At 39.4% G+C, this 27,068-nt stretch overlaps 2 protein-coding genes across 27 annotated transcripts in view; both read left to right on the top strand.

The window, feature by feature from the left end:
* Window positions 1–27,068, top strand: part of LOC128616309 (uncharacterized) — a 250,341-nt gene that overhangs the window by 74,966 nt on the left and 148,307 nt on the right. For 24 of the 25 annotated variants that reach the window (XM_053638889.1, XM_053638893.1, XM_053638880.1 and 21 more), the window contains one exon: window positions 23,993–24,109. The exons of the other annotated variant lie outside the window; for it this stretch is intronic. In XM_053638889.1, the coding sequence (XP_053494864.1) occupies window positions 23,993–24,109 (117 nt within the window). The remainder of the gene's footprint in view (window positions 1–23,992; window positions 24,110–27,068) is intronic. 25 annotated transcript variants of the gene reach the window in all.
* On the top strand, window positions 7,344–14,943 carry LOC128616315 (ADP-ribosylation factor-binding protein GGA3-like). Of its 2 annotated transcripts, XM_053638909.1 has the most exons (12): window positions 7,344–7,931; window positions 8,309–8,389; window positions 8,994–9,131; window positions 9,268–9,349; window positions 9,680–9,796; window positions 10,157–10,402; window positions 10,951–11,024; window positions 11,485–11,651; window positions 12,512–12,702; window positions 14,148–14,317; window positions 14,467–14,577; window positions 14,716–14,943. In XM_053638909.1, exons 1-12 carry the CDS (start codon window positions 7,797–7,799, stop codon window positions 14,824–14,826), a joined length of 1,623 nt encoding a protein of 540 aa, XP_053494884.1. In that variant the 5' UTR covers window positions 7,344–7,796; the 3' UTR covers window positions 14,827–14,943. The 2 variants fall into 2 exon arrangements, with proteins under 2 accessions (XP_053494884.1, XP_053494885.1); XM_053638910.1 differs by lacking the exon at window positions 7,344–7,931 and having other exon boundaries at window positions 8,324–8,389; window positions 8,971–9,131.

Consider the following 27,068-nt stretch of genomic DNA (forward strand, 5'->3'; position numbering starts at 1 on the left):
TGAACTCTGTCAGAGATTTAACATGTTCTTCAAATAAACAGCGTTCTTTGTGAACTGCTTTCTCAGCTTCCTTTTCACTAATCACGGTTTATGAACACGCATCATCCACTGTGAAAATGACTTCAAGTGTCAGAAAAGTATATTTTCATCTCACTGCCCCATCATTTACACTTCAGTTTGTGCTGAACATTACATTAAGAGTGAAATAAACGATTTATCACACAATCACAACTGAAAAACCTGATAAAAAAAAGCAAATGGTGTGGATTTTAAGTGTGTGTGTGTGTGTGTGTGTGTGTGTGTGTGAGTGGGCGATCTTTGCTGTCATGAGGGAGAGCAGGAGCTTTGCTGCCTCGGTGAACTTCTTTTCTCCGTACAGCCGGTGGAACTCGCGGTACTTCCCTACACACACATACACGCATCTGTGTTACAATGTTTCTGAGGAGCTTCTATTGACTTGTGGACTAATGTATCTAAATAAATCCATACTGGTGCACAAACACAGCTGTCGCCTTAACTTCAGTAACTAAAACGTCATCTGGCTCTTTTAATTTGTCCAATAGAAGTCTTTTTTTTTTTTTTTTTTTTTTGTGCAAGCTCCAATATAATACCCGTTAGACCACACAGACTTTGGTATGGCTCGTGTCCACTCGCTAGTTCGCAGTGAAACCTGGCACATCCATGCTGTGTAGATGTCCATCGATTAATCAGCACTGAAAACCAGCCGCTTTTTCTATCCACATCAAAAAGAACAAATCCACACCAGTAGTTTTCCGGGTTGCGTCCCCCTATGGGAGCCGCTGAGAAAGGTCCGCTGTCATTACAAGAGTGCCCTCTAGAGGCGAAATAAAACCCATCACTGACTTTTTTTTGTGTTATTTGAAGTGTTTTTTATTCATTTTGGACGTCTCTATTGTTATTTGGAGTGTTACTCTTTGGTTCAGTTTGATGTACATCTTATATAATTTTATATTTTTAATAGTTAATATATTAATATTTATATATTATTTCATTTAAAAACAGGACAGTACATTTTCCTGGTACAGTCAGCACTGTTTATTATTGTAATAAAGTTCAGCAATATTTAACTTTTACTTTTATGTCTTCATTCAGTATCAATTTAAAAACTATCGGTCGATTCATCGGTTATCGGCAGGTACTGCTGATCTTAGTTATTGGTATCGGTAGCATCCATTATCGGTCGTCCTCTAACATTCTGTTTAGCCAATCAGGCGATTGATTCTCCTTTAAATATAATACAGGGGTCCTTATTGTTTTTGTTATTTCAGGTAATGATGAAACATAACTAAACCATTTAAACCATAAATAATAAAAATAGCAGTGTCATATCAAATTAAAACACTGATTTAATTATCTGTCATTTCTGAGATGTGTTGATGTATCTTGAAGAGAAGCTCTGTAATGGCTTCATCATTAATAATGTACCCTTTTATTAGATTTATATAAATAATGAGACCAAAAAAAGTGATTTCCAGGTGCAATGCTGAGGTTTTTAAAACAGATAGAGAACTGAGGAACATGTTTTATACACACACACACACACACACACACACACACACACACACACACACACAGTAAGCACCGAGGAATGTGAGTCTGTCGCTGAGGATCATGGCAGGTCCAAGATTATCGATCAGATCCAGATCAGAGAATGATCCGCGTGTGCAGTAATCCTGCAGAAACCTGCACAGCACATGCAGCACATCATAAATATTAAATAGATTTTTTTTAAAAGCATTTAATTATTATAATGTTGAGGAGTAATATACAGTCGGGTCCATAAGTCTTTGGACACTGACACAATTTTGTCATTTTGCACATGTACACCACCACAATGGATTTGAAATGAAGCAATCAAGACGTGACTGAAGTGTAGAGTTACAACTTTAATTTAAGGGGTTTAACAAAAATATTGCAGCAACCGTTTAGGAGTTCAAACCATTTTTTGCAGAGCTCACTCTGCTCCGCATCACTAAGTGATGGATGCAACCAGAGCAGCTCAGCACGGTGGTAGTCGCAGGGAGGGTCACCATGGACCGGCTCCTGAGGACCGCCTCACCAACTCCTCACCTTGGGACGAGCCCATGCCGACCGCGACGAGCACATTCTGACTGACTCGCCCCATCACCTTCCCAGGCCAACAAACCCTGGTTAGCCAGCTGCACCATCCACAAGCGCCCATCGTCACTGTAGAAGTAGGCAGCATGCCCATCCCAACCCTCCTCGATTGGAGGAGCACAGTTACACTTGGCCGGTGATCTTACCCTGTGCTACCACAGTGTGCGGGAGCCTCTCGGTGTCCCGTATGTGCGGAGATGTCGCCGAGGTCTGGGTTGGGATCGTAGGGATGAGTCGCTGTTACAGGTGGGGCTTGTGCTGGAACTTCTGGTGTCACTACTCCTGGGGAGAGACTGGCTAGGCTTCCCAGCAGTCCCAGCCAGTCGCACAGAGATAGCAAGACTCAACTGCCGGTGGAGACGACCATGACGGAGCTTGTCCTGGGTATGGGCCACCTACCTCGCCCAAGAGGAGGACAAAGCCGATCTGGTTTACCCGGTTGGGAAACACTGGTCTAGTGTATGAATTTTAGATATGAATTTTAAGGTAATATCGTCTCAAATGGAACACTATTGGTTTTTTACTAACGAGAAATATAAGCCACTTCCTAGTCAGTGGCACATGACGTCATACGCATGTAATGTGACACCGCAAAGTTTAGCCTAATACCCAGAGTCACAGACAGTGACTTTCTTCAGTTTACTGTTCATGTCACCATTACCTTTTATTCCCAACAAGACCTCAGTCTCCATCAGACGGAGGAGTAATCGTCAAGTGACTGAGGAAGAAAGTCCTCTAAGGCAGAGAAGAATTTTATATTAAACACCGCGGAGATCAAACTGTGCTGCACGAGCAAAAACTTCTGTTTGTATCCAAAATGCTCCGCTGTGTGTAAGGGGCAGGGATCGAAAAACATCAATCGGCCAACTAATTGATTATGAACATAATAGTTAGTTGCAGCTCTAATATATACACATCAAACTATTTAAAACTAGATAAATTAAAAAGCTGCTTAAATGCTGTTCCTCAGATGTACCCCACCTCCACACCATACTGTTCAGATTGCTTTTGCTTTTATTAAAGATTCCTATTTTGGTGACACTTTACAATAAGCTCTCATTCGTTAATGTATTAACTGACACGAACTAACAATGAGCAATACATTTGTTACAGTATTTATTCATCTTTGTTCATATTAGTGAATAAAAATACAGTCATTCATGGTTTGTTCACGTTAGTTCACAGTGCATTAACTAATGTTAACAAACACAGCTTTTGATTTTAATAATGTATGTGTAAATGTTGAAATGAAGATGAATAAACGCTGTAGAAGTATTGTTCATTCTTACCTCATGTTAACTAAAGTCGTTACAAAATGTTAACTAATGAAACCTTATTGTAAAGTGTTACCCGTACTTTTATTACATTAAGCTAGATGTTTACGTACTTACTTAATATTGTAATACTTAATGTCGTGTTTATATTAAACTTAATACCTGTTATTTTTTGTGACATATAAAACTAAAGTCTTAACACATGGTTTTGTTTTTAAATAAACAATTTGTAAATTGTTGCTAGTTAAAAAATGTTCATGTTTAAATGCATCATTTAAATATGAATGTAAATTTCTTTCATTTATATTTGAATGTAGTAATGTATAAAGGTGGAAAGATAATTCCAATAAAGATATGTATTTGTACATAAATTCAGGCTGAATCAATGTTCTGCACAGTCTACATCCAACTGTGACCTTAGGAATAAGTTGCCTGTCAGACATATTAATGTACTGTGAAGCGTTCAAGTGAGAAATAATTCAGAAACTGAATAATCAAATGTATTATTTCTTGAATGTTTCTGTTAGACATGAAATGAAAAAATGTAAAGTACTGATTATTTCATTTGTTTCTTTTTTATATTGTATTTGTTCTACTGGTTATTTACGTCTTTGTTCTTTTTTTTAACAAATATGCAAATAATGCATCAAGAATCACTTTATAATTGAATAAATTGTTAGTATTTTGTCTTCTGGGAGACATGTAACTGTCTTATTTAACGCCTGAAAGGCGATACTAAATGAAGAAAAAGCTCTTTAAGAAAAATAACAATTTACACTGATCAGCCTGTTCAAAAGTTTACATCCCCCTGGCTCTTAATCTATCGTGTTGCCTTCTCGAGCATCAGTGAATATTTGCACCTTATGTGATAGTCGTGTACGAGTCCCTCAGTCGTCCTCAGTGTGAAAAGATGGGTCTCAACATCATATATTCACTGTTGGAAAGGACTCAAATATGCAGAAGATGCTGGAAAAGTAAAGAATGTGCAGGACCTGGAGGATTTTTCTGAAGAACAGGACAAACAAGGGACTCGTGAACAACTCTCACAAAACATAAACACAGTCGCTGATCATCCGGGTAACGACACACGGGATTAATAATAAAGGGTGTGTAAACTTTTGAACTGGGTCATTTTTTTTTTTGTAAATTCAGCTATAATCTTGTCTTGTGGACTATATGTAAACATCTGTTATGTAAAATAGCTTCTTCAGGACAGGACTAAATAAACAACAACATGGGATTTTATGATCCATCTTATTTTGTTAACAGTATTAAGATTTAGCAGATTCTGCAGGGGGTATGCAAACTTTTGGGCACAACTGTATATATCAATTTAGTGTAAGCATAACATTTTCAATCAGAATTTTCAAATATTTAAGTGACATACCAATATTTTAAAGTGATCTTGGTCTGTTTCTCCAAATAAAGGGGAACACTTTAGAAGACTGGGATTCACTGGAGTTATTGATTGTGCTGCATTTTAAATTCTGGTCACTTTGGACCTACAGAGCTGAGATACTCTTCTGAAATGATTCGTATTCAGCAGCACAATGCAAGTCAGACCAGTGCGGTAAGGCATGAGGGTGAATGAAGAGAGAGATGTATTTATTGGGACAACTGTTCTTTAATTGTGCTTTCACACCAGTATTTTTGGTGTTTGACATCATAAACATTTCAACCCTTTTCTGTGACGTATGCCAAACAATTTGTGTCTGTAGTGACAATATTCGGTTACATGTTTGTAGTCTTGTCCATATTTATAGTCTCATTTGTTTACATCTTATCAAGCTTGTATTATTATATCTTTATCCTTTTTGAGAAGATAAGAAATTTGGGTTTACAGATTATTCTGAAAATATTTTGATGGGAATATTATATTTCTATCCATTATTATGCATGGAACTGTTTTTCTTTATAATTATGATGATTATTTTGGTTAAAATAAATATATATATAAATCATCTTATGTTGCAGCCTGACCAACAGTGTGTCGGTTTAAATGGTGGGTGTAGAATGTGATGTAGCCCAAGTTTACATGAGGATGTATGTCTTACCTGTATCTTTTTCATTTTCCTTTTCCAGCAGTTTCAGCATCGGACTCGTTTCCATCCTTTTTGGCCTCTGCTTCACTTGCTGTTTGGAAATCATCGCTTGCATCTGATTCAGCAACTGTCATTCTGCATTTCTGTTTCGTGGCTTACATTTTGAACCCTTAGCAGTAATAAAAGTTTTCCATTTGTGCATTCAAGTTTGTTTTTCCTTGATGTAATGATCTTGTGTGGGTATTTGCTACGTGACAATTATTTATTTCACAGTACTTCATATGTGGGAGTATGAAAGACTCTGCTACTTCTAAACATTGTGTGATATTAATTACAGTTTTTAATCAGTTAATATATAACTGCACAAAGGTGGATTCTTTCACTATTGCATGAATATGTGCTCTGTGATTTAGATTATGAAGCACACAGTAAATTGACAGTATTTAAATGTCAGTAATGGTGGGGAAAATGATTTAATGAAAAAAATACGAGGTGTCAGATCTTTTTATTCATTTTAAATACAGTAGAATTATTATAGTACAAAAATAAACAGATTTAGTTGGATCTTTGTAAAATAATCAGTAATGGCTCAATATAAAGGCCATGTTTTACAGAATATTGAGTAGTTTCTAAACCAATATTAAGAAAAATATTTGTTCCATAGTAGCTATGAATTATTTTTATTAGTAAAACCATAGCAACCACCAATGGACAATTTTTTTCTATTTTTATTATGGTCTATTTGCACTAAAACTATAGTAAAGTCAATCTGCAAAACAAAAACAACATGGTTTCTGCATATAATCCATTATCAAAGTTAATTTAAGGGATGTTTTTAAGGAATAACCACATTCCTTTAGGTTAAATCCATGGCTTTGTCTGCCAGCGAACGTTATAAACCAGACCAAATTGGAATTGTTGTGTTTGTTGTTGATGTTTGTTTTTTAATACACTTCACTAAAACCCACAGTATGAAAAAGAGCAAAGAATTATATAAGAATCTTATAAAACCCAGTAAAGCTTGAGATTATTACTTGTCACATTACAACAAAATAAAGCTATAAATATGAGAACATGTATAAAACTGAACAAACTCAAATTTTTTATTCATTTCATTAAGATTTTTATTAAACATGGATCTTTACTTTCATTAAATTGACTTATTATTTATTGTACGCTCATTTTGTAAATGTTAGCAATTACTGTAGACATGAACAAAAAGTGGAGCTTCCTGCAAATGTCATTTCTCACATTTACAAAATGTTCATTATGGATTATTATCGATTAGTTGTTGCAGCTCTACAATAAAGACTGAAAACACTTTGCCAGTCAGAAATGGAGAATTGTGAAGTCTGGTATTGGGAATTGTTTTTGTTCCAGTCTGAAGATGATACTTTTTTCTCCCAGTTGGAATGTAGGGTATTGTGTTTTTTCACACACAGAAAGTGGGAATTGTATTTTCTCCCAGTCCAAAGACAATTAGTAAGATTTTTCCCAGTCGGAATGTAGGAATTGTATTTTTCCATAGTCAGGTTGGTAAAAAACTAATGTGTTCTATTTCAGACAATACTACATTTTATATATATATATATATATATATATGTGTGTGTGTGTGTGTGTGTGTGTGTGTGTGTGTGTGTGTGTGTGTGTGTGTGTGTGTATATACAGTGGCAAGAAAAACTATGTGTGTATGTATGCATATATATATATATATATATATATATATATATATATATATATATATATATATATATATATATACACACACACATTATATATACACGCATACATACACACACGCACATATACACATGCTATATACACACACAAGTTGCATTATGCCCTGTTATCTTGTTGGTCACCTTGTAGGCGTGCAGTTAGAGAGAGTAGCTCTTATTTTTTCCATGTACAGTGTATGTTAAATGTTCAGGTTTTCTGTTGCTGGACTGTTTATCATCAGTGCAGTGACATTCGCACACTATCATGTCATTCACTGCTGAGAATGAAAACGAATGGACTCCGTGGGGGCGTTCCTATAGTGGTCCCAGTCTGTTGACTGTATGGGAGAGCTACAGGTGGTCTACAGCCAGCAGTTGTACATCTGCAGAGTTACCCGTTGTTAAGTGGGCGTAAACCCAAATGAACCAGGAACATAACGCAAGTTTAATAAAATGGACAAATGGAACACTTGCTGTATAATCAGCAGGATAAACGGAGCAGGAATGTTTATAATATGGTGTACAGTTGTATTTCAGATGTTGGTGCCCACTCAGACTGAGACGTTTTTATTAATTGCTCTACCGTCAACTCTGGTTATATTATACTAAACATAATAATTATTATGATCGTTATGTTCTTAACCTTTGGCGCAGGACTCATCTCATCAGACCCTGAGCTGACGGCTGATAAAACTCTGATCCCGTCTCCGCCTTCTCGGCCCAAAAACCCGGTGTTCGACAACGAGGACATGGGCAAGGTGAGGTCATGTGACACCTGATGACTTGAACTCTGTAACACAACAAATTAAGGGACGCACGCGCGCGCTCCTGTTGCGTGGTGCTGTTACGGGGAAATAATCAGCTGTGTTTTGCGGAGGTGGTGATGCAGAGTCGCTGTTAATTATGAAATAAAGCTGATTATTTTCCCGAAGCGTTTTGTTCCTCTTATACCACAGAACACAGGGAACTCTCTCTCTCTCTCTCTCTCTCTCTCTCTCTGAAAAAGTATGTCATAAAAAGAAAATACAATCCGAAGTATTATCGATTTTGTTTTGTTCTGTGTCGATAAATAGAAAGTTTGGTGTGTGTGTGTGTGTGTGTGTGTGTGTGTGTGTGTGTGTGTGTGTGTGTGTAGTTGTTGGCGGAGCTGCTCCGGAGTAAGAACCCCGAGGATCTGCAGGAGGCCAACAGGCTGATCAAGAACATGGTGAAGGAGGTGTGTTTTCATTTTTATTTTTATAATATATTAATGTTTATCATGTCCTATGTAAACTAATCCGAAATGTTAAGCAGAAGGTGAGGATGTGTAACTACCATGGCAACAAGGTAACAAAGCAACGCAGGGCGTGATTTATAACCTTGTGTCTGAGGTGTAGCGGCGTTTTCACTTGGTGTATCTCATGTTATAAAAACCTCACACCACAGAGGCTTCTCTTGGCTCCGCCCCCTTAGTGTCGGGAACTAGTACCCAAGGTTATTAGAATTTGCAGGAAGTGAAGGAGACTGGACTTATCATGTAAGCGTTTGGTGTCAGCAAGCAACATTATCGCTCTTTCACCTGGACTGCTTATCTTAGTTTCACACACACACATGTGCATCACATCCATCAGCAGGTACACACACACACACACACACACACACACACACACACACATTTACACATCATCTGTTCAGTAATCTTGATCTTCTACCTCTCACCATCCAGATGAATAATCAGGTGTAATAAAGCTGCTTAAAAAGGTGCTCAAGTGTGCATATATACTGTATAATTGTGGGCGGGGCCTGTTAACATCGCAGGCCATGATTGGCTTTGTGTGCAGGACGACGTTCGGGTTCAGAAAATGACAAGACGCATGCACACGCTGGAGGAGGTAAACAATAATGTCAAGCTGCTGAGCGAGATGCTGAGTCATTACGACCACGACAGGTCATCAGACGCAGACCGTGACCTCATCAAGGTGAGCCTGGACCTCCGGAATGAACCTAATGTGAATAAACACGGCCTCTGTCTCTCTGATTGACACACTTCTTATCAGTTCAGAGTGTATTTCATGCAGAACTTCTCTCTCTCCCGCTGTCCCGCTGTGTGTGCAGGAGCTGTATGAGCGCTGTGACAAACTGAGACGCACGGCATTCAAACTGGCCACGGAGACGGAGGACCACGACACTAGTTTAGGTAAAAACTATTTTTTTAAAAGAAGCAACTGGAGCCATTCACGGCTTCGTTTCACTGCAAATTAAAACAGGAGGAACAGTTAGAGAAATTTAGAAATATAAGGGAAATAAACATTTCATAACGAGCCACAGAGGCGAACACCACAGAAAGCAGTGTTTCAGACTCATCCTCATGACCAAGTCCACTGTAAAAGACACTGAAATGACTTGCTGTTAGATATAGGGTACATTATAAAGGGTGAAAGGGTGCCATTATTTTAAATAACATACGATGGTCTATGTAGTAATGTAAAGATCCACTTTGGATTTGTGTGTATGTGTGTGTGAGCAGGTGAGATTCTTCAGGCCAGTGATGAGCTGGAGAGAGTATTAAGCCTGTATAAGAAGGTTGTAAAGGGCGAGACGGAAGGAGACAACACTGAGGAACAGAAAACAGCACTCGGGAAAGGTAAACACACACACACACACACACACACACACATACACATATATATACATACACACAAACATACACACATAAATAAATAAATTATATATATATATATATATATATATATATATATATATATATGCATACACATACACACACGTATACACATGCGCGCATATACACACACATATATACACCCACACAAGTCGCTTTAATGAGCGTTGTGAGGTGTGTCTTTATTGTTTTGTTTGTTACTGTAACTTTAACCTTCCCCTCTGAACTAAAAGTTTTTCCCAAACAGATTTTTAATTGATTTTTATAAAAAGACATTTTATTTCCCGTATTTCGTGTAGATTTCTTAACGTTTGTCTTCCTCAGGCTGTGAGACAGACACACTCATTGACCTCGCTGGTCTGGATGAACCGCCTGCACCCCAGACAGCTCCGCCCACTCAACTCTCCAGAGCACCTTTGTCCAATCAAACTGCCTGCAGCATTCCGGTGATCCCGCCCCCTCCTCGCCGATTGGCTGGAGGATCCGCCAGTCAGACCAGCAGCCCCATTCACAAAGCCTCAGAGGCGTCACCGGCCCACTCTCTGCTCGACGATGAGCTGCTGTCCCTAGGTGACGTTTACTAATCGCGTTTCATTTACTCTTTCTGTTTCCCTCTGAGAGACGTTAAGGATGATCAGTGAACTGATTTATCAAAATTCATTCAATCAGTTTTTAAAAACTCTGATGTTTGAATACAGATGGTCTTATTAGTACTGCTTCATTTTTTATTTAGTTTTGTGTTTTAAATGTTTTTTTTAAAAAATATGTAAAAACCAAGGATGAAAATACCTTACAGTTTTATATTTTATAAAATGTACAAAAACATTCTAATACATGTTGTTCATCCTGGTAAAAAACAAAACAAAACAACAATTATTTAAATACTTCATTAAAATGAGTTAGTATTTTAGTGTTATTTTTATTCTTCTTCCCCTTCTTGTTCTTCTTCCTCTTACTATTATTATTACTATTTTATCCATCTTTAATTTATATGATTTTTCTGTATCTGAAACTTGTCTTTACTGCATTTGGTTCAAAGAAGCGTTCTGTGTTCTCAGTGCTGTATATTATTATTATTATTATTATTATTATTATTATTATTATTATTATGACTGCAGGCTTGAACGAGTCTCCTCCGGTACAGAGCAGACCCAAACTGGAGGACGCGTCCAACCAGTGGACGTCTTTACAGGTACACCTGCTCCCTCATGTCCCACATTTGAGGCAGTTAGAGACCTGGGCTCTATAAGAGGTTAAGGGTTTACGGGCTGGGAGCGCATGGCTGCTGTCACTGGCACGATGATGATGATGATGATGATGGTGATGACGACAACTTGTTTGTCCACTGACCCGGACACGTAAGCCCAACATGATCATGGATTGAAACTAAAATGGTTTATGGAAAATAATGGCCATGACTCAATAGTACTTTGTGTATAATTTCATAATAAATAACTTCAGTTCTTCTATTCCATGTCAGTGGCAGTGTGTAGTGGCAAAAATGTTCTGATCACAAAAACATCATAATTGTTCAATTGTCCTCTTGGGCCTTTATTTAGTTTGATCGTTAAGGAAATGACATCATTTATCTACCAGGTGTTTATACTGATTATATCCTGTATATATAATCACCTGGCATCTCGCTCTGCCAGGCTCCTGCTCCTCCTGGACTCGACCTGTTCTCCGGTGGAGCAGCAGCACCAGGGACCGTGTTTCCTCCTGCGCACACTTCAGGCCACCCCACACACCCCACACACCCTGACATGGTGACTCAGGGGCTGCAGGATCTCGCCATGCTGAACCTGGGAGAGGTGCAGAGGTGAGACACTGCTCCTACGTTTCTCCATCATGGTGCTGTTCTAGATAAAAAGACAGAGTTCTGAAACAATAGTGCATTCTGGGTAGTAAATACACTGTGTAAGAAGAGGTTCGCTAAAAAGCAATGTGAGGGGCAGTGGTGGCTTGATGGTTAAGGCTCTGGGTTACTGATCGGAAGGTCAAAGGCTCAATCCCCAGCACTGCCAAGCTGCCACTGTTGGGCCCTTGAGCAAGGCCCTTAACCCTCTCTGCTCCAGGGGGCGCTGTATCACGACTGACCCTGCGCTCTGACCCCAACTTCCTGACATGCTGGGGTATGTGAAGAAAAGAATTTCACTGTGCATGTGTATATGTGATTAATAAAGACTCATCATCATTAATTTCCAAATCTGTTCTTATAGAGTTGTCTAGAAACGTTTCAACGCGTGAATTCTATAAATAATAATAATATAATTTTTTATAAGTGTCTTTTCTTATCTGAAGTGTAAAGGTTGGTGTGGTGGTAAACAGAGCATGAGCTTGTCTTGAATAAATGACATGGTGAGTGTGTGAGGTGACAAACCACAGACTGCTGTATTTAGCGTCTGAAACTAGTACGTCAGCTCTGGTCCATAGTGTTTAACACGTCAGTGAGTCAAGAGAGCATCGCCGTGGCCCTGTGTGCTTATATACAGGAGCTAGCTGATTATTAAACTGTTAGAATACTCTTTAGTGCTGTGGGATGGGGTTTGGGATGTAGCTCATCACTTTGTATGTATGTGTGTGTGTGTGTGTGTGTGTGTGTGTGTGTGTGTGTGTGTGTGTGTGTGTGTGTGCACACGTTTGACTGGTGCTATTTTCTTATTGTTTTTTGGTGTGTAGTGTCTCGGGTCAGCCCGTCATGGCCACCGGTGTTGGTTTGGGTTTCGGCGTTTCCTCCTCTCTCTCCTCCTCCAACCCATTTATCAGCTCCAGCATGCCCGGCTCGCCCCTGCGCTCTCTACAGGGAAACCCCGTGCGCTCTGAGGCATCCCTCAGCAACCTACATGTTCCCCTGGACTCCATCAAAACCAGTCAGTATAACCAGTACAACACACTCTACATAATCTCACACACACACACACACACACACACACACACACACAGATTTGCAGATCAGCCCTGATTGCTGGAACTATCTCCATTTTGTTGTGTTATTTGAAGTGTTTTTTGGATGTTTGTTTGTTTACTTCAATATTTACTAATAGTTCATATATATTAATATTTCTATATTTATTACATGTTAAACAGTACAGTACATTTTCATGGTGCAGTCAGTACTGTTTATTTTTGTAATGAAGTTCAGGAATATTTTACTTTGAGTGTTAAGTTTTCATTCAGGATCAGTCTTAAGAACTATCGGTTGATTCATCAGTCATCGGTTAACTTAGTTATCGGTATGGGTAAAATCCACAAACGCTCTACCTCTCTCTCTCTCTCTCTCTCTCTCTCTCTCTCTGTCTGTATCTCTCTCTCTCTCTCTCTCTCTCTCTCTGTTTCTCTCTCTCTCTCTCTCTCTCCATGTCTGTACTTGGGTAAAATGCATAACGTCTCTTAACTGGCGGATTCTGATTATTGATATGGGACAGTTAGTGGTGTTATGAAACAGGTCCAGCAGTATCTAAGCTGAAAATCATTAGAAGATCATGTGGACACTTTTATCCCAAAGTATCCAAGACGATAAAGACTGAAAACACTTTGCCAGTCAGAAATTGGGGATTGTGTTATTGTTCCAGTCTGAAGGTGGAAAGTGTGCTTTTCCCCTGTCTGAATGTACGGATTGAAGTTTTGTCCCAGTTAAAAGGTGGGAAGTGCAGTCTGATAATGGTGATTTCCCCCAGTTGGAATGTAGGGTATTGTGTTTTTTCACACACAGAAAGTGGGAATTGTATTTTCTCCCAGTCCAAAGACAATAAGTTTTTTTCCCAGTTGGAATGTAGGAATATTATTTTTCCATAGTCAGGTTGGTAAAAAAAAACGAATGTGTTCCATTTCAGACGACATTATCTTTTAAAAATTCATAGACTAGACAAGTGGTTCTCAACCTTTCGTGAGCTTTGGACCCCTAGAATATTTCGAACAATCCACAAGGACCCCCTCACTCCACAGCAATTATAGTCTATATATTAAACAGTCATTTCTATACGTGAAATGTCAGAGATGAGGTTTATTCCGAGTCAGAAGGTGGGAATGATGTTTTTATGAGGGGAAAGGGGGGTAGATGTTCATAGGCTGTTTTTCTGTCATTTCTTAAGGATCTAAAACACACAGTGCATTAATTATTGTTTAACCTGGACTGTGTTTTAATGGTTTAAAATCAAACGCTTCGGGTTACTTTACATTCTGTGAAAGGGTTCAGTTGAACACAATTCTGTGAGAAAGGGACGAGTTTAATTTAATCAGTGTAATGAGACTGGTTATAGGGGTGTATGTGTGTGTGTGTGTGTGTGTGTGTGTGTGTGTGTGTGTGTGTGTGTAGGTAAGACTCTTCCTGTGACTGCGTACGATAAAGACGGAGTGCGCGTCCTCCTGCACTTCGGCTCTGAGTGTCCTCCCGGGAGACCCGACGTCCTCGTCATCGTGGTGTCCATGCTGAACACGGCTCCTCTCGCAGTGAAGAACATCGAGCTACAGGCCGCAGTGCCGAAGGTCTCTCACACACACACACACACACACACACACCCCCACCCCCGAAGATGACTTCATGACGCATACAATCCGTAGTTTATCTCAGGATACACACTGAGGAGACACTTCTGCAGCTTTATACTGAGATGAATCTTTTCTCTCTTTCTCAGTCCATGAAAGTGAAGCTTCAGAGTCCGTCAGGAGCCGAGCTGGCGCCCTTTAACCCCGTCCTGCCCCCTTCCTCCATCACACAGGTCATGCTTCTCGCTAACCCGCTTAAGGTGAGACACTGAGACACACACACACACCAGATACATTATAGATTTCTTCTTGCTATTTGGAGCCACAGTGCAGTGTGTTTATTGCTGCACTTTGCCCGTGTGTGTGTGTGTGTGTGTGTGTGTGTGTGTGTGTTTCAGGAGAAGGTGCGTCTGCGCTATAAGCTGATGTTCCTCCTCGGTGAGAGACAGTACTGTGAAGTGAGTGAGCTGGATCAGTTTCCTCCACCAGAGAGATGGGGAAACCTGTAGAGCTAACACACACACACACACACACACACACACACACACTGATGGTAAGGTCAGGTGACAGAGGTCTTAACTCTGAGATCACTGTAAGCCCTGACTCGGACATGTGTAAGAAAACTCCGGGTTTATTTATTGATTTGTTTGTACTTTATTAAAGCTGTAAATGACGAGTGTTATCAAGGGTCCAAGTTAGCTTCTAGTCGCTTCGAGCTACAGCGCTAACGCTAACACTGAGATTCCACACTGCACACGTGGACTCCAGATCTTCTGTGAAAAGGAAATCGCCGCTACTGCACTCTCGGTCTCTCTTCTGTATACGTGTGTGTGTGTGTGTGTGTTACACAACACCGAGTGTGTAGTGCTCTACATGTACTGTAAACACATGCCCTTGTGCGCTGGACATTCTGGTATCTAGCAAAACCCAAAAAATTGAAAAACGTGTTTCTTTTTTTACGGAGCGATAACAAGCGACGAGTGAGATTATTAACAGTCGTGACCTGCCCACAAGACGCAAACTCACCAGGAACCTGTCGCTTGCTAGCGTGAACTCTGCCTCAGACACGAGCGAGTCAAAGCGCTGAGGTGATTTTTTACATTCTGCTGAATTCTGTTGAACTTAAAGCTGCAGTACTGAACTTTTGCCTCTCTATCGCCATCTCTGTTTGAAACGGGAAACGCGATACCTAGCTGAATCAAGCGAACACGTGCGCTAATGTTAGCTGGTTACATACTGAGCCACTGAAATGTCTTAAATGTTCAGCTAATAAAAGCCATGTCTGTGTCAGTCTTCAGTCCCTTCAGATCTCGGAGCTTTCACCACGTCTCAAAAGCCATGCTGATATTTATTCTGGTTTCAGCACGGGCTCTGTCGCGTTCCCTTTTTCACTGCATTCTCTCCAGTTTGAGGTTCCTTGGTTTTGACAGCAGCTGATTCCAGATGTGACTGATGATTGTGTTTAGAACGATCCAGATTAAAGCAGCCGTCTAGATGACCGGTTTCAATTCTAAGCAACTGTTGTAAGGAAAAGCTACAAACACTCCACCTTCCTCAGCCCCCACACACGTGATATAGTAGCCGGCTCGTCTTCTTTCTGTTAACGCGCGTGACGAAACCACGCGAAGGCGAATGACGTCACGAATGAAGTTTTGAACACTGATTTTTTTATGGACGTGTTCAACAATTGATTTGATTTATGTTTGTTTTTAACCAAGAAAAGTTCCTTACTGCAGCTTTAAACCACGTTTAATTGTATACGTCATGTTTACCGGACGATTGTGTTTTTATTTATTGATGTCATCGTGCAATACAGGTGTGTTTAACTGCTGTGTGTTTTATTGCTTTAGTGTTTTATTTCTCTTCGGATTGCAGTCCTGGTTTGTTATTACTAATGTTATTACTAATGTTATTACATACAATCAAACTGTAATAACCTAATAGTAATATTGTGGGCCTTCACACTCACATACAGAGCAACCGTGTGTGTGTGTGTGTGTGTGTGTGTGTGTGTGTGTGTGTGTGTGTGTGTGTGTGTGTGTGTGTATATGTGTGTGTGTGTGTCACTGCATTCTGACTGTATACAGTGTGTATGAGTTTAAAACACAAGCCATAAAATGTTATTATTTGTCCTGATCACTGAGACTGAATTAGTGAATGTAAAAAAAGCTGTGATTTAAATTCGAGACTGCCCGTGTGTGTGTGTGTGTGTGTGTGTGTGTGTATGTGTGTGTGTCCTGTACAGTAAGTGCTTGTGCCATGCAACAGTATGTACAGTATGTGGTTCCAACATGTGATCTCTCCAGCTGCATGCAGAAATAAACTAAAGAGTCTCTTTTACACCAAAGTGAAGTGAGTTCATTTTATTGAACACTATTTTTTTTTCTATTTAAAATGAATCTAAGTGATCTGACTCAGAGTCGGTTCGTTTTCTGAACGGCACATCACTCACAGTGAATCAGTTTTAACCGAAAGCAGCGACTGTATTTGCAGCAATTTTCTGTAAATAGTAACACAATGTGCCTTGTTTACTACGCTGACTACATTTACAGTAGCACTTGTTTCTGGGAGTGATGGAGAGATGGCATTAATCAGTTTTCCTCTTCACTTTTGGAGGAAAAGGGGATTGCCCCATAACATGGAATACATTCATAGTATGTATGCATTAATATTTCTTTTGCTTCTATGGTTAACAGAAGATAACATTAGGATGTGATTCATTTTAAGACATTCACATAAGCATGCACAACAAGTGAACATCAATGAACGCAAGCAACTGCTCAATTTAACCCACGAAAGAAGTTTGGTCAATAGTGTAAAATAAACACGGCGAACAATGGCATTTAGTAAAACATTTTATTATATAATATATCCAGGGAGAGAGAAGATAACTTGAATGGGCGGTCTTCATAGAAACTCATTCCACCTCCTACAGGGAGAGAAAGATGACAAAGCAGGCCACTTCTGAGCAATTCCTGGAAAGTGATTATTCTGAAATTAATGAGTGAAAATGATCAATAAAACGATGGTGCCTATAAAAATACTGTACCCCGTATTATATATTCCTCCCCTTATTATTATTATTATATTATATAATCACTTCCGCATTCTCCGATTCCTATAGAATTCTAGTTTATTCCTATAGAATTCTAGTTTATTCCTATAGAATTCTAGTCTAGGGAGTGTCGTTGTTTTTCACTTCGCGCTTATTATTATTATTATTATTATTATATAATCACTTCCGCATTCTCCGCTTGTTTTCCCAAAAGCTGCAGTTTCATGTAAATGAGGGGGCGGGCTTTAGCGTCACCATTGGTCCACTACAGCTCCTCCTCTAGCCAATAGTAGTGAACCAGTTTATCGGAAAGTGAAAGAGTTTCTCTCTCAGACTCGACTCCGTTTTGTCTCTGTTGGAAAAGCAGAAAAACCTCAACACCAGGCAGAAACGGTGATATTAATGTCACAAAACATGGACTGCTGAATAAAAGTAAGTTATTTCTTTAACAGAAACGACTTTATATTTTATTTTACTCGTGTAAAGACAGCAGTAAGAAAACTGCGTCACTTCCCCGGAACTGAAGCCATCTTCCCTGCAGCAGGGCGGTGGTTCAGACAGAAACGGGAACATGACAGGAGTATTCTAAAAGCGACTCGTGTAAACACCTTAATCACAGTATTGTCTTACTCAGAATAAGGGCAATAATTAGATTACTGCTGTCCATGGAAACGTAGTTTACAAAGTTCGTGGTTAGTTGAAGGGTTTCACACTGCGGGTAAGTGAAAGAAATAAAATACACTGAGATATGTAAGAGTATAAAGAAATAAAATCAAGTAAAGTCGAGTATAGAGAAATAAAGTCAAGTAAAGTCGAGTATAAATAAATAAAGTCAAGTAAAGTCGAGTATAAAGAAATAAAATCAAGTAAAGTCGAGTATAAAGAAATAAAGTCAGTGGTTAGTTGAAACATAAATATAAACAGCAGCAGGAGATGTGAAGAGAAGAAAAGACTGGTAGAAATCCGACACGCGTAGGCTTACTCGTGATCCAGTCCAGTAGGTGGCGGTAGTAGAAGTAGTAGAAGAAGAAGGAAAGCCGGAAGCCTGTTTTTCTTTACCACATTTGATTCTGTGCAAAGAAAAGCTTTATATGTGAGTTTATTTCGGGTAAATGTTACTCATTGTGTCTGTTGTAGTGTTTAATACCATGTCCTGTGTGTCTGTACTTATAGTGACCGTCTCCATGGCCTGTGTGTGTGTGTGTGTGTGTGTGTGTGTGTGTGTGTGTGTGTGTGAGAGAGAGAGTCTGTATTTTGTCAGTGTGGTTCTGTGTCAGTGTTCAGTCTGTGTTCAGGTAATCAGTGTGTTCAAATGGGTGACGTAGTTCTGTAGTTGATCTCTCTCTCTCTCTCTCTCTCTCATTCTCAGTCTTCAAAGTGCTTTATTGGCAAGATTGTTTACATGCAATATTGCCAAAGCATCAGTATAGTTAAAGGAGAATTTAATAATAATAATAATAATAATAATAATAATAATAAGTAGAAGAAGAATGGAATAACAATAGTAATAATTACAAAAAAGAAGATAAAAATGAAAAATAAAGTGACACAGTGCAAGGTGCCAGTGTAAGACAAAAGTATAAAAGTTACAATAATTATGTACAGTGTGAAGTTGTGCCTGGTTTCCTGTAATCTGGCTAAATCGGCTGTGGCTGTAGGGCGGCTGTGGATCAGGTGGTAGAGCGGGTTGTCCACTAATCGTAGGGTTGGCGGTTCGATTCCCGGCCCACGTGACTCCACATGCTGAACTTGGGCAAGTTGCTCCCGATGGCAAGTTAGCACCATGCATGCCAGCTCTGCTACCATTGGTGTGTGTGAATGAGACACAGTGTGAAGCGCTTTGGAAGTGTGCCATTTACCATTATACGGAAGTCCAGAAAAGGCCATGATGATGTATAATAATCCCCCGTCGTTGTGTTTGTACAAACAGTACTTCCGGTTTCATTTCTCTCTGCAGCAGGGCCGTGGTTCAGACAGAACACCTTCACAATGGACTAAAAACCCATGTAATGCTGTTAAAGAGAACGTGTATTAGACTTAAAGTAGCACTTCTATTAACTACAAATCATTTTAGCTGCCTTCTGGTTCGGACTTTTTATTTAAAGCAGGGGTGTCCAAACTACGGTTGGCCCGCGGTCCAGTTTTTATTGGCCCGCGGCAAATTCTGAAAATATAATTGAATATGGCCCACACGAGAAGCTTGAGCTCGACTCTGTTGCATTTCTCAGTTTCAACACTAGATGGAGCCAGCCACGGAAACGGTGCTTCTTAACCGTTACCGCTACTAAACAAAATTAAGCAAAGAAAAACTTTTACCGCGAGTCACCATAAATGGCAGCACCCAAAAACGAAAAATAGCAAGTGAGTGTAGAAGATTTCAAACGAATAGGAACCAGTTCGAGGTTCCTTGGTTTTGACAGCAGCTGATTCCCCAGATGTGACTGATGATTGTGTTTAGAACGATCCAGATTAAAGCAGCCGTCTAGATGACCGGTTTCAATTCTAAGCAACTGTTGTAAGGAAAAGCTACAAGCACTCCACCTTCCTCAGCCCCCACACACGTGATATAGTAGCCGGCTCGTCTTCTTTCTGTTAACGCGCGTGACGAAACCACGCGAAGGCGAATGACGTCACGAATGAAGTTTTGAACACTGATTTTTTATGGACGTGTTCAACAATTGATTTGATTTATGTTCGTTTTTAACCAAGAAAAGTTCCTTACCGCAGCTTTAAACCACATGTTTAATTGTATACGTCATGTTTACCGGACGAATGTGTTTTTATTTATTGATGTCATCGTGCAATACAGGTGTGTTTAATTGCTGTGTGTGTTTTATTGCTTTAGTGTTTTATTTCTCTTCGGATTGCAGTCCTGGTTTGTTATTACTAATGTTATTACTAATGTTATTACATACAATCAAACTGTAATAACCTAATAGTAATATTATGGACCTTCACACTCACATACAGAGCAACCGTGTGTGTGTGTGTGTGTGTGTGTGTGTGTGTGTGTGTGTGTATATATATGTGTGTGTGTGTCACTGCATTCTGACTGTATACAGTGTGTATGAGTTTAAAACACAAGCCATAAAATGTTATTATTTGTCCTGATCACTGAGACTGAATTAGTGAATGTAAAAAAGACCTGTGATTTAAATTCGAGACTGCCCGTGTGTGTGTGTGTGTGTGTGTGTGTGTGTGTGTGTGTGTGTGTGTGTCCTGTACAGTATGTGCTTGTGCCATGCAACAGTATGTACAGTATGTGGTTCCAACATGTGATCTCTCCAGCTGCATGCAGAAATAAACTAAAGAGTCTCTTTTACAGCAAAGTGAAGTGAGTTCATTTCTTCAACTCTATTCATTCATTCATTTATTTATTTCCAATTTAAAATGAATCTAAGTGATCTGACTCAGAGTCGGTTCGTTTTCTGAACGGCACATCACTCACAGTGAATCAGTTTTAACCGAAAGCAGCGACTATATTTGCAGCAATTTTCTGTGAATAGTAACATAATGTGCCTTGTTTACTACGCTGACTACATTTACAGTAGCACTTGTTTCTGGGAGTGATGGAGAGACGGCATTAATCAGTTTTCCTCTTCACTTTTGGAGGAAAAGGGGATTGCCCCCATAACACAGAATGCATTTACAGTATGTATGCATTAATATTTTTCTCTTTTTCGCTTCTATGTGTAACTGGTCCCATCCTGCCTAGCTACACTGCGTTGTGTTCTGGTGCACAATAGACATTGGACACCGGCGTATCTTGTTATATCTGTTACATATGTTGTTATATGTTACATATTACATAGGGTTAACATGAGAACATTAGGATGTGGTTCATTTTAAGACATAAGCATGCACAACAAGCGAACATCAATAAATGGAAACAACTGCTCAATTTCACCCACGAAAAGAAGCGGAGCATGCGGAAGTGATCATATAATAATAATAATAATAATAATAATAATAATAAGCACGAAGGGAAAAACAGTGCAAGCGTTCAAAAAAAGAAAACCTGAGCAGAACTTGTCAGAGATCACAAACACACAGTAATAAAACCAAGGAAAACGCTTTTGTGTGCGATTCAGAAAACTTTGAATTCATGTTTCAGTTTTGTGCGATATCATTTTCCATGTGTTTTTAAATATTTGATTCACGCTTATTATTCTTTACCGGTTATTAACATACCGCCCCGTTCTGCAGGCTTCAGCCGGTAGGGTGCGGAGCGAAACGTCACAGGTAGTGACGTCAGTTTACCAGAAAGCGGAAGAGTTTCTGCCGACCACAAAAAGCAGGAAGAAGAAGAAGAAGTTTCTCTCTCAGACTCGACTCCATTTTGTCTCTGTTGGAAAAAGCAGAAAAACCTCAACACCAGGCAGAAACGGTGATATTATTGTCACACAACATGGACTGCTGAATAAAAGTAAGTTATTTCTTTAACAGAAACGACTTTATATTTTATTTTACTCGTGTAAAAAACAGCAGTTAGAAAACTGCGTCACTTCCCCGGAACTGAAGCCATCTTCCCTGTGAAGCTGCTGTTTATCAGCTGTGTGTTATATATTTTATATATAAGTTTCTCTCTTCGATGAACATTCAGTGTTTGGGGGATTTAGATTTATTAGTGTGGAACAACATCATATGTTTTAAGATCTGTCTTCTACGGAAGTCCAGAAAAGGCCATGATGATGTATAATAATCCCCCGTCGTTGTGTTTGTACAAACAGTACTTCCGGTTTCATTTCTCTCTGCAGCAGGGCCGTGTTCAGACAGAACACCTTCACAGTGGAGCGGTTCAGAGAGGTTTATTTTCAGCTTGGACTCGAGTATAAAGAAATAAAGTCAGTGGTTAGTTGAAGGTTTTCACACTGCGGTTAAGCAGCAGCTCTTCCTGAAATCTCGCTTCATCTAGATGCACATAAACAGCAGCAGAAAAAGCTCCTTCACTTTATACAAAACCGTCATTTTAAATACATAAGGGACACAACAAACACAACAATTGACAGTATTTATGAGTGTACAGTCTGGTTCATAAAACAAGATGACGCGTCTAAGCATTTTCAGCACAGCGAACAAAATATATTTAGTATGATGGTACGTGTGATCCCTCTGTAAATACAGATCATGGATCGTTCACGGTCTAAAACAGTCATATGGAACACCCTTACTTTAGTCTCACAGAAATCATCTCTGTTTAGTTCAACTGATTTCAGACTTACTGACTTCTGGCTCAGAATTTACATACATTTATTTAAATTAAAACCCATGTAATGCTGTTAAAGAGAAAGTGTATTAGACTTAAAGTAGCACTTCTATTAACTACAAATCATTTCAGCTGCCTTCTGATTCTGACTTTTTTATTTAAAGCGTCACACTTATACTTCAAACTGTGTCTCCTCCCTTCCAGCAGAGGTCTCCCTCCCCTGATTATTGAACTCTTCACCTCACCTCCGAGCACACACACACACACACACACACACACACACACACACAATTTTGTTTTATCAAAGGAGCAACATTTTCTTTAGTTGAGAGATGAAAGATTTTCCCCTAATTGTAACTGTGTGTTTGTTTTGTGTTTTCTAGGAGTGTCAGTAATTCCAGCAGAAGAGATCAGCATCTTCAGGACTCAGCTGTGTGTCCATGAGCTGTCTGTGTTTACACTAATATTCAAACATGGTGACCCCTGACCTGGACACAGAGAATGTGACCCCGCCCACAAATAACCGGTAAGCTTCCATGTCCTAGTATTTTAGTCATTAAATATTCATATCTGAAATATATAATGAGTTTATATGAAAATAATAACAAATATTTATACTGAGCATGAGAAGTTATCAGTCATCACTTGAAAAAACTGCTAGATTCTGTTGATTGTAATAAAATGATGTCCTTATGAAAATGAACCATACAGTGGAACAGTAAAGAGACATGAGACGATACACTAAACACAGACAGGGCGTTATTTTGGTACTCGGTGTATTTTATTTTGTATATTTCCTCATCACAAACTATTAATTTGTGGTTACGCCACTGCCAGCACAAACACCACGTGCTTCTGAATCGTTTTAGACGTGAGTGAGACTTACATCAAGTGCAGCACACAGATGTTTATTTAACCCTCATTTATTACTACTACTAATAATATTAATTATAATAATGAACATTAAGGAGTTCTAATAGGGAATAAGAATTATGAAAATAATATAATGTACATAAACACCAGACTATAAAATTTCATGGAACAGATACAAGTATTCAACACTGATTCTAAAATGAATAGGAAGTACAAAGTAACATTATTGTATAAACAATATTGTTTTGTGCTAAAATCCTGGCACCCCTGAGATCACGGTTACTTTACTGTGTCTCCATGAAAAACAATGTGTCTGAGTGTTCATGCTTCGAGGCAGTTAGGTTCTCACTCACAAACTTCCTGCTCTGTATGCTACTACCTCTGCTGCTGTCTAGTGTGTAAGGAGAGGTAGAGGCCATAACGAATATTAAACAGAAATATCACGACATACCATATGATACAAATTCTCTCACTGTATTTTATATGCTGATTATTGAGACACTGAAATTGTGTCTCATGCTCTCTCTATAATGTTGTGCAGTAAACTACAGAGAAAGAGACCAGACTCACCAGAACCCAGCTGTGTCTCCATGAAGAGTGATGAGTCTATGGATCCTCCTGGGAACTTTAAACATGAAGACAACTCATCTGTACACAGGTAACATCCCATAATTCTCATAGTTAAAGTCACAGTTAATGTCTGTGCTACACAATCATTAGCAGCTATTTTTATTTATATTAGAGTGACATGGTCTTTGTTGATACTACAGAACTTTCAGTGAATGCTTTAGATGAAATATTGTAAACATTTATGAAGGTCAAAATGTCTTACAGGTAATGTCTTAAATGCTAAAGCAAGAAATGCAAATATAAGCAAAATAAACTATAGGAAATAATATGCAATGACACTAAAACTACTACTGCTAATAACAATAGTTATAATAATTAAACACTGAGCTTTTCTAATAGGAAATAACAATTCTTAAAATAATGTAATTCTTGAGTGGAGTTTTGTCAGAACTCCAGCCTGGCCTGAATGGCAGTAGTCAATCTTGGAAGCTCTTCATTCCGGTTCCGGTGACAGGGTACGCTGGCGTGTTTTGCTGCCACTCCTGTTACCGTTTGGTTTGTTTTCATTTGTTATTTTAAGCCATATTTATTTATTTTTTAAATAACTGCGAGTTTTTTAAGTTAGATTGTTTTTAGTGCCGTTATGATTGCGATGTGGTGGTGCCATTTTATATATTCTGGACTGTAGTTTTTATTTCTGTGTTCCATCTGGAATAACCTGCAGCGTGTAACTCTGAATCAACGCCTCGGGTTCGGCCGCGTGTGAGGACTGTACGACTTTGTGCTCGCAGTGCGCTACAGAGTTTCAATCGCTCTGGCCTTGCGAGTGTGCACTCACCGACCATGGCGCTAAGGTACACTACACGCCAGCTTCTGAATTTCAAACAGAAATCTTATTGCCTAGCCAAAGACTCTTACAATCTCTGTCGAGATGCTGGATTGCTACGTACTAAGCGATATATCCATCTGGGTTTGAGACACTGTCTTGCTGTGTCATCCTCTCCTAACATCGATGTTCCTATCTGTCGACGTAAGACCAGCAAACTGCTCCGTACTGGTGTTGATCACAGCAATTTCATATCGGTTCCCCGTGTGGAGATTAAACCACTGTCGTCTCCGCTTCAGAGCCTGGCTTATGCCGCATTATTCAATGTGCAGTCCGTGAATAACAAGGCGCTGCTTTTATCCGATTTTCTTACAGATAAAAAGCTTGACTTGTTGTTCTTAACTGAAACCTGGCATAAAGAAAATGATGGGCTCCTGTTTAACCAGATCACTCCAGCGGGCTTTGGAGTATTATACCTCCCGAGGTTATCTGGCAGAGGCGGAGGCATTATTGTGGTTTACACCCTGAAGTTCAATATAAGCTCTGTGTCTGTTCCCCAGTTTTCATCATTTGAATGCCAGATCTTGAGTATTTCCGCTCCTGTATCTACCATCATTGCTACAGTCTATAAACCACCTAAGGCTAAGGCACATGCAGGTTTTATGTCAGAGATTGCGGACTTCCAGTCGATGTTGAGTTTGACAGAATTCTAATTGTGGGAGACTTCAACATTCATGTGGACCAGAGTGACTCTGTGGCGGTTAAGGAATTCCTGCCGTTAATTGATTGTTTTTTTGCTTCACACAGTTTGTAACTGCCCCTACTCATAACAAGGGTCCCACGCTGGATCTTGTGATTGCTAATGGTTCATTTTTATCGCAGTTTTCATCTATTGACATTGGACTGTCTATCGTGCTCTAATGGAGACTGGAAGATCCTTTTACTTCTCTCAGGCTATTGTAAATAATCAGAATAATCCCAGACACTTGTTCCAAACCATAAACAGATTGCTTCAAGTTAATGCTGTTACCACTTTTCCTGTCTCTCAGCAGCTCTGTGATTCTTTTCTACAGTTTTTTCATTCTAAGATTGTCAATGTTCGCAAAGAAATTTCTGTTAACCCTGACGGTGTAACTTCACTCCTTCGTCCATCTGGGTTCACCCGTGTTTCTTTCACTCATTTCTCACTGCTTAATTCTGAGGCTCTCACTAGCATGAAATCAACCACTTGTTTGCTGGATCCAATTCCTACAAATCTATTTAAATCGTGCTTCGCTGTTTGGTGCTCTACCATCCTCAGCATTATAAATGAATCACTGGAGACTGGGGTCGTTCCAGCAGTGCTAAAGACTGCTGCTGTTGCACCTGTACCAAAGAAAGAAAATGGTTCTGTGGATGATTTTAACAATTTTCGTCCCATCTCAAATCTTCCGTTTTTGGCAAAAATACTTGAGCGTGTTGTTGCCTCTCAACTCTGTAATCATCTTACAACCATTAACCTCTTTGAACCCATGCAGTCAGGTTTTTGTAAATTTCACAGCACTGAAATGGCGTTGGTCAAAGTTACCAATGACTTGTTGATGGCCTCTGATTCTGGAGCTACTTCCATTCTTATTCTTCTTGACCTTAGAGCCGCCTTCGATCCTGTGGATCATGGTATTTTGCTTACCCGCCTTGAAAGTGTTTTTGGTGTGTCCGGGACAGTTTTAAACTGGTTTAAATCCTATTTTACTGACCGTTCCCATTTTATTTCTATGTGTGGCTTCAGGTCTGACACTGGCTCGCTGCTCACTGGTGTTCCTCAGGGTTCGGTTCTAGGCCCTCTACTCTTCAATATTTATCTATCTCCACTTGGGCATCTGCTACGATCGCTTGGCCTCCATTATCACTTTTATGCTGACGATACCCAAATCTACATTCACTCTAAATCTGGTGAAAACATCGATGCTTGTTATCTTTGATTGTATTTCTGAGATAAAAACATGGATGAATAATAACGTTCTGTGCCTGTACAGCGGGAAAACTGGGGTTATGCTTATAGGTTCCCATCATCAAATTCTCAAAGCTGCTCCACTGCCTCTGTTTGTTGATGGCTCTGTTCTAGAGACCCGAAGACCAGCCTCTCATTTGATTCTTTTGTTCAGAGCACTGTGAAGGCATCCTTTTTTCACCTCAGAAATATAGCCAGACCACGCCCTATGCTAAATTGATCTGCGGCTGA

Source organism: Ictalurus furcatus, chromosome 12 (genome assembly GCF_023375685.1).
Source record: "Ictalurus furcatus strain D&B chromosome 12, Billie_1.0, whole genome shotgun sequence".
Lineage (NCBI taxonomy): Eukaryota > Metazoa > Chordata > Actinopteri > Siluriformes > Ictaluridae > Ictalurus > Ictalurus furcatus.

What these genes read in the sequence shown, in the direction of transcription:
- LOC128616315 (XM_053638909.1), top strand. Translation starts at nt 7,797, where the DNA reads ATGATCGTTATGTTCTTAACCTTTGGCGCAGGACTCATCTCATCAGAC. An exon ending in CGATGAGCTGCTGTCCCTAG is followed by an intron (nt 10,403 to 10,950) that starts GTGACGTTTACT and finishes TTATGACTGCAG; the next exon opens with GCTTGAACGAGTCTCCTCCG. An exon ending in AACCTGGGAGAGGTGCAGAG is followed by an intron (nt 11,652 to 12,511) that starts GTGAGACACTGC and finishes TTTGGTGTGTAG; the next exon opens with TGTCTCGGGTCAGCCCGTCA.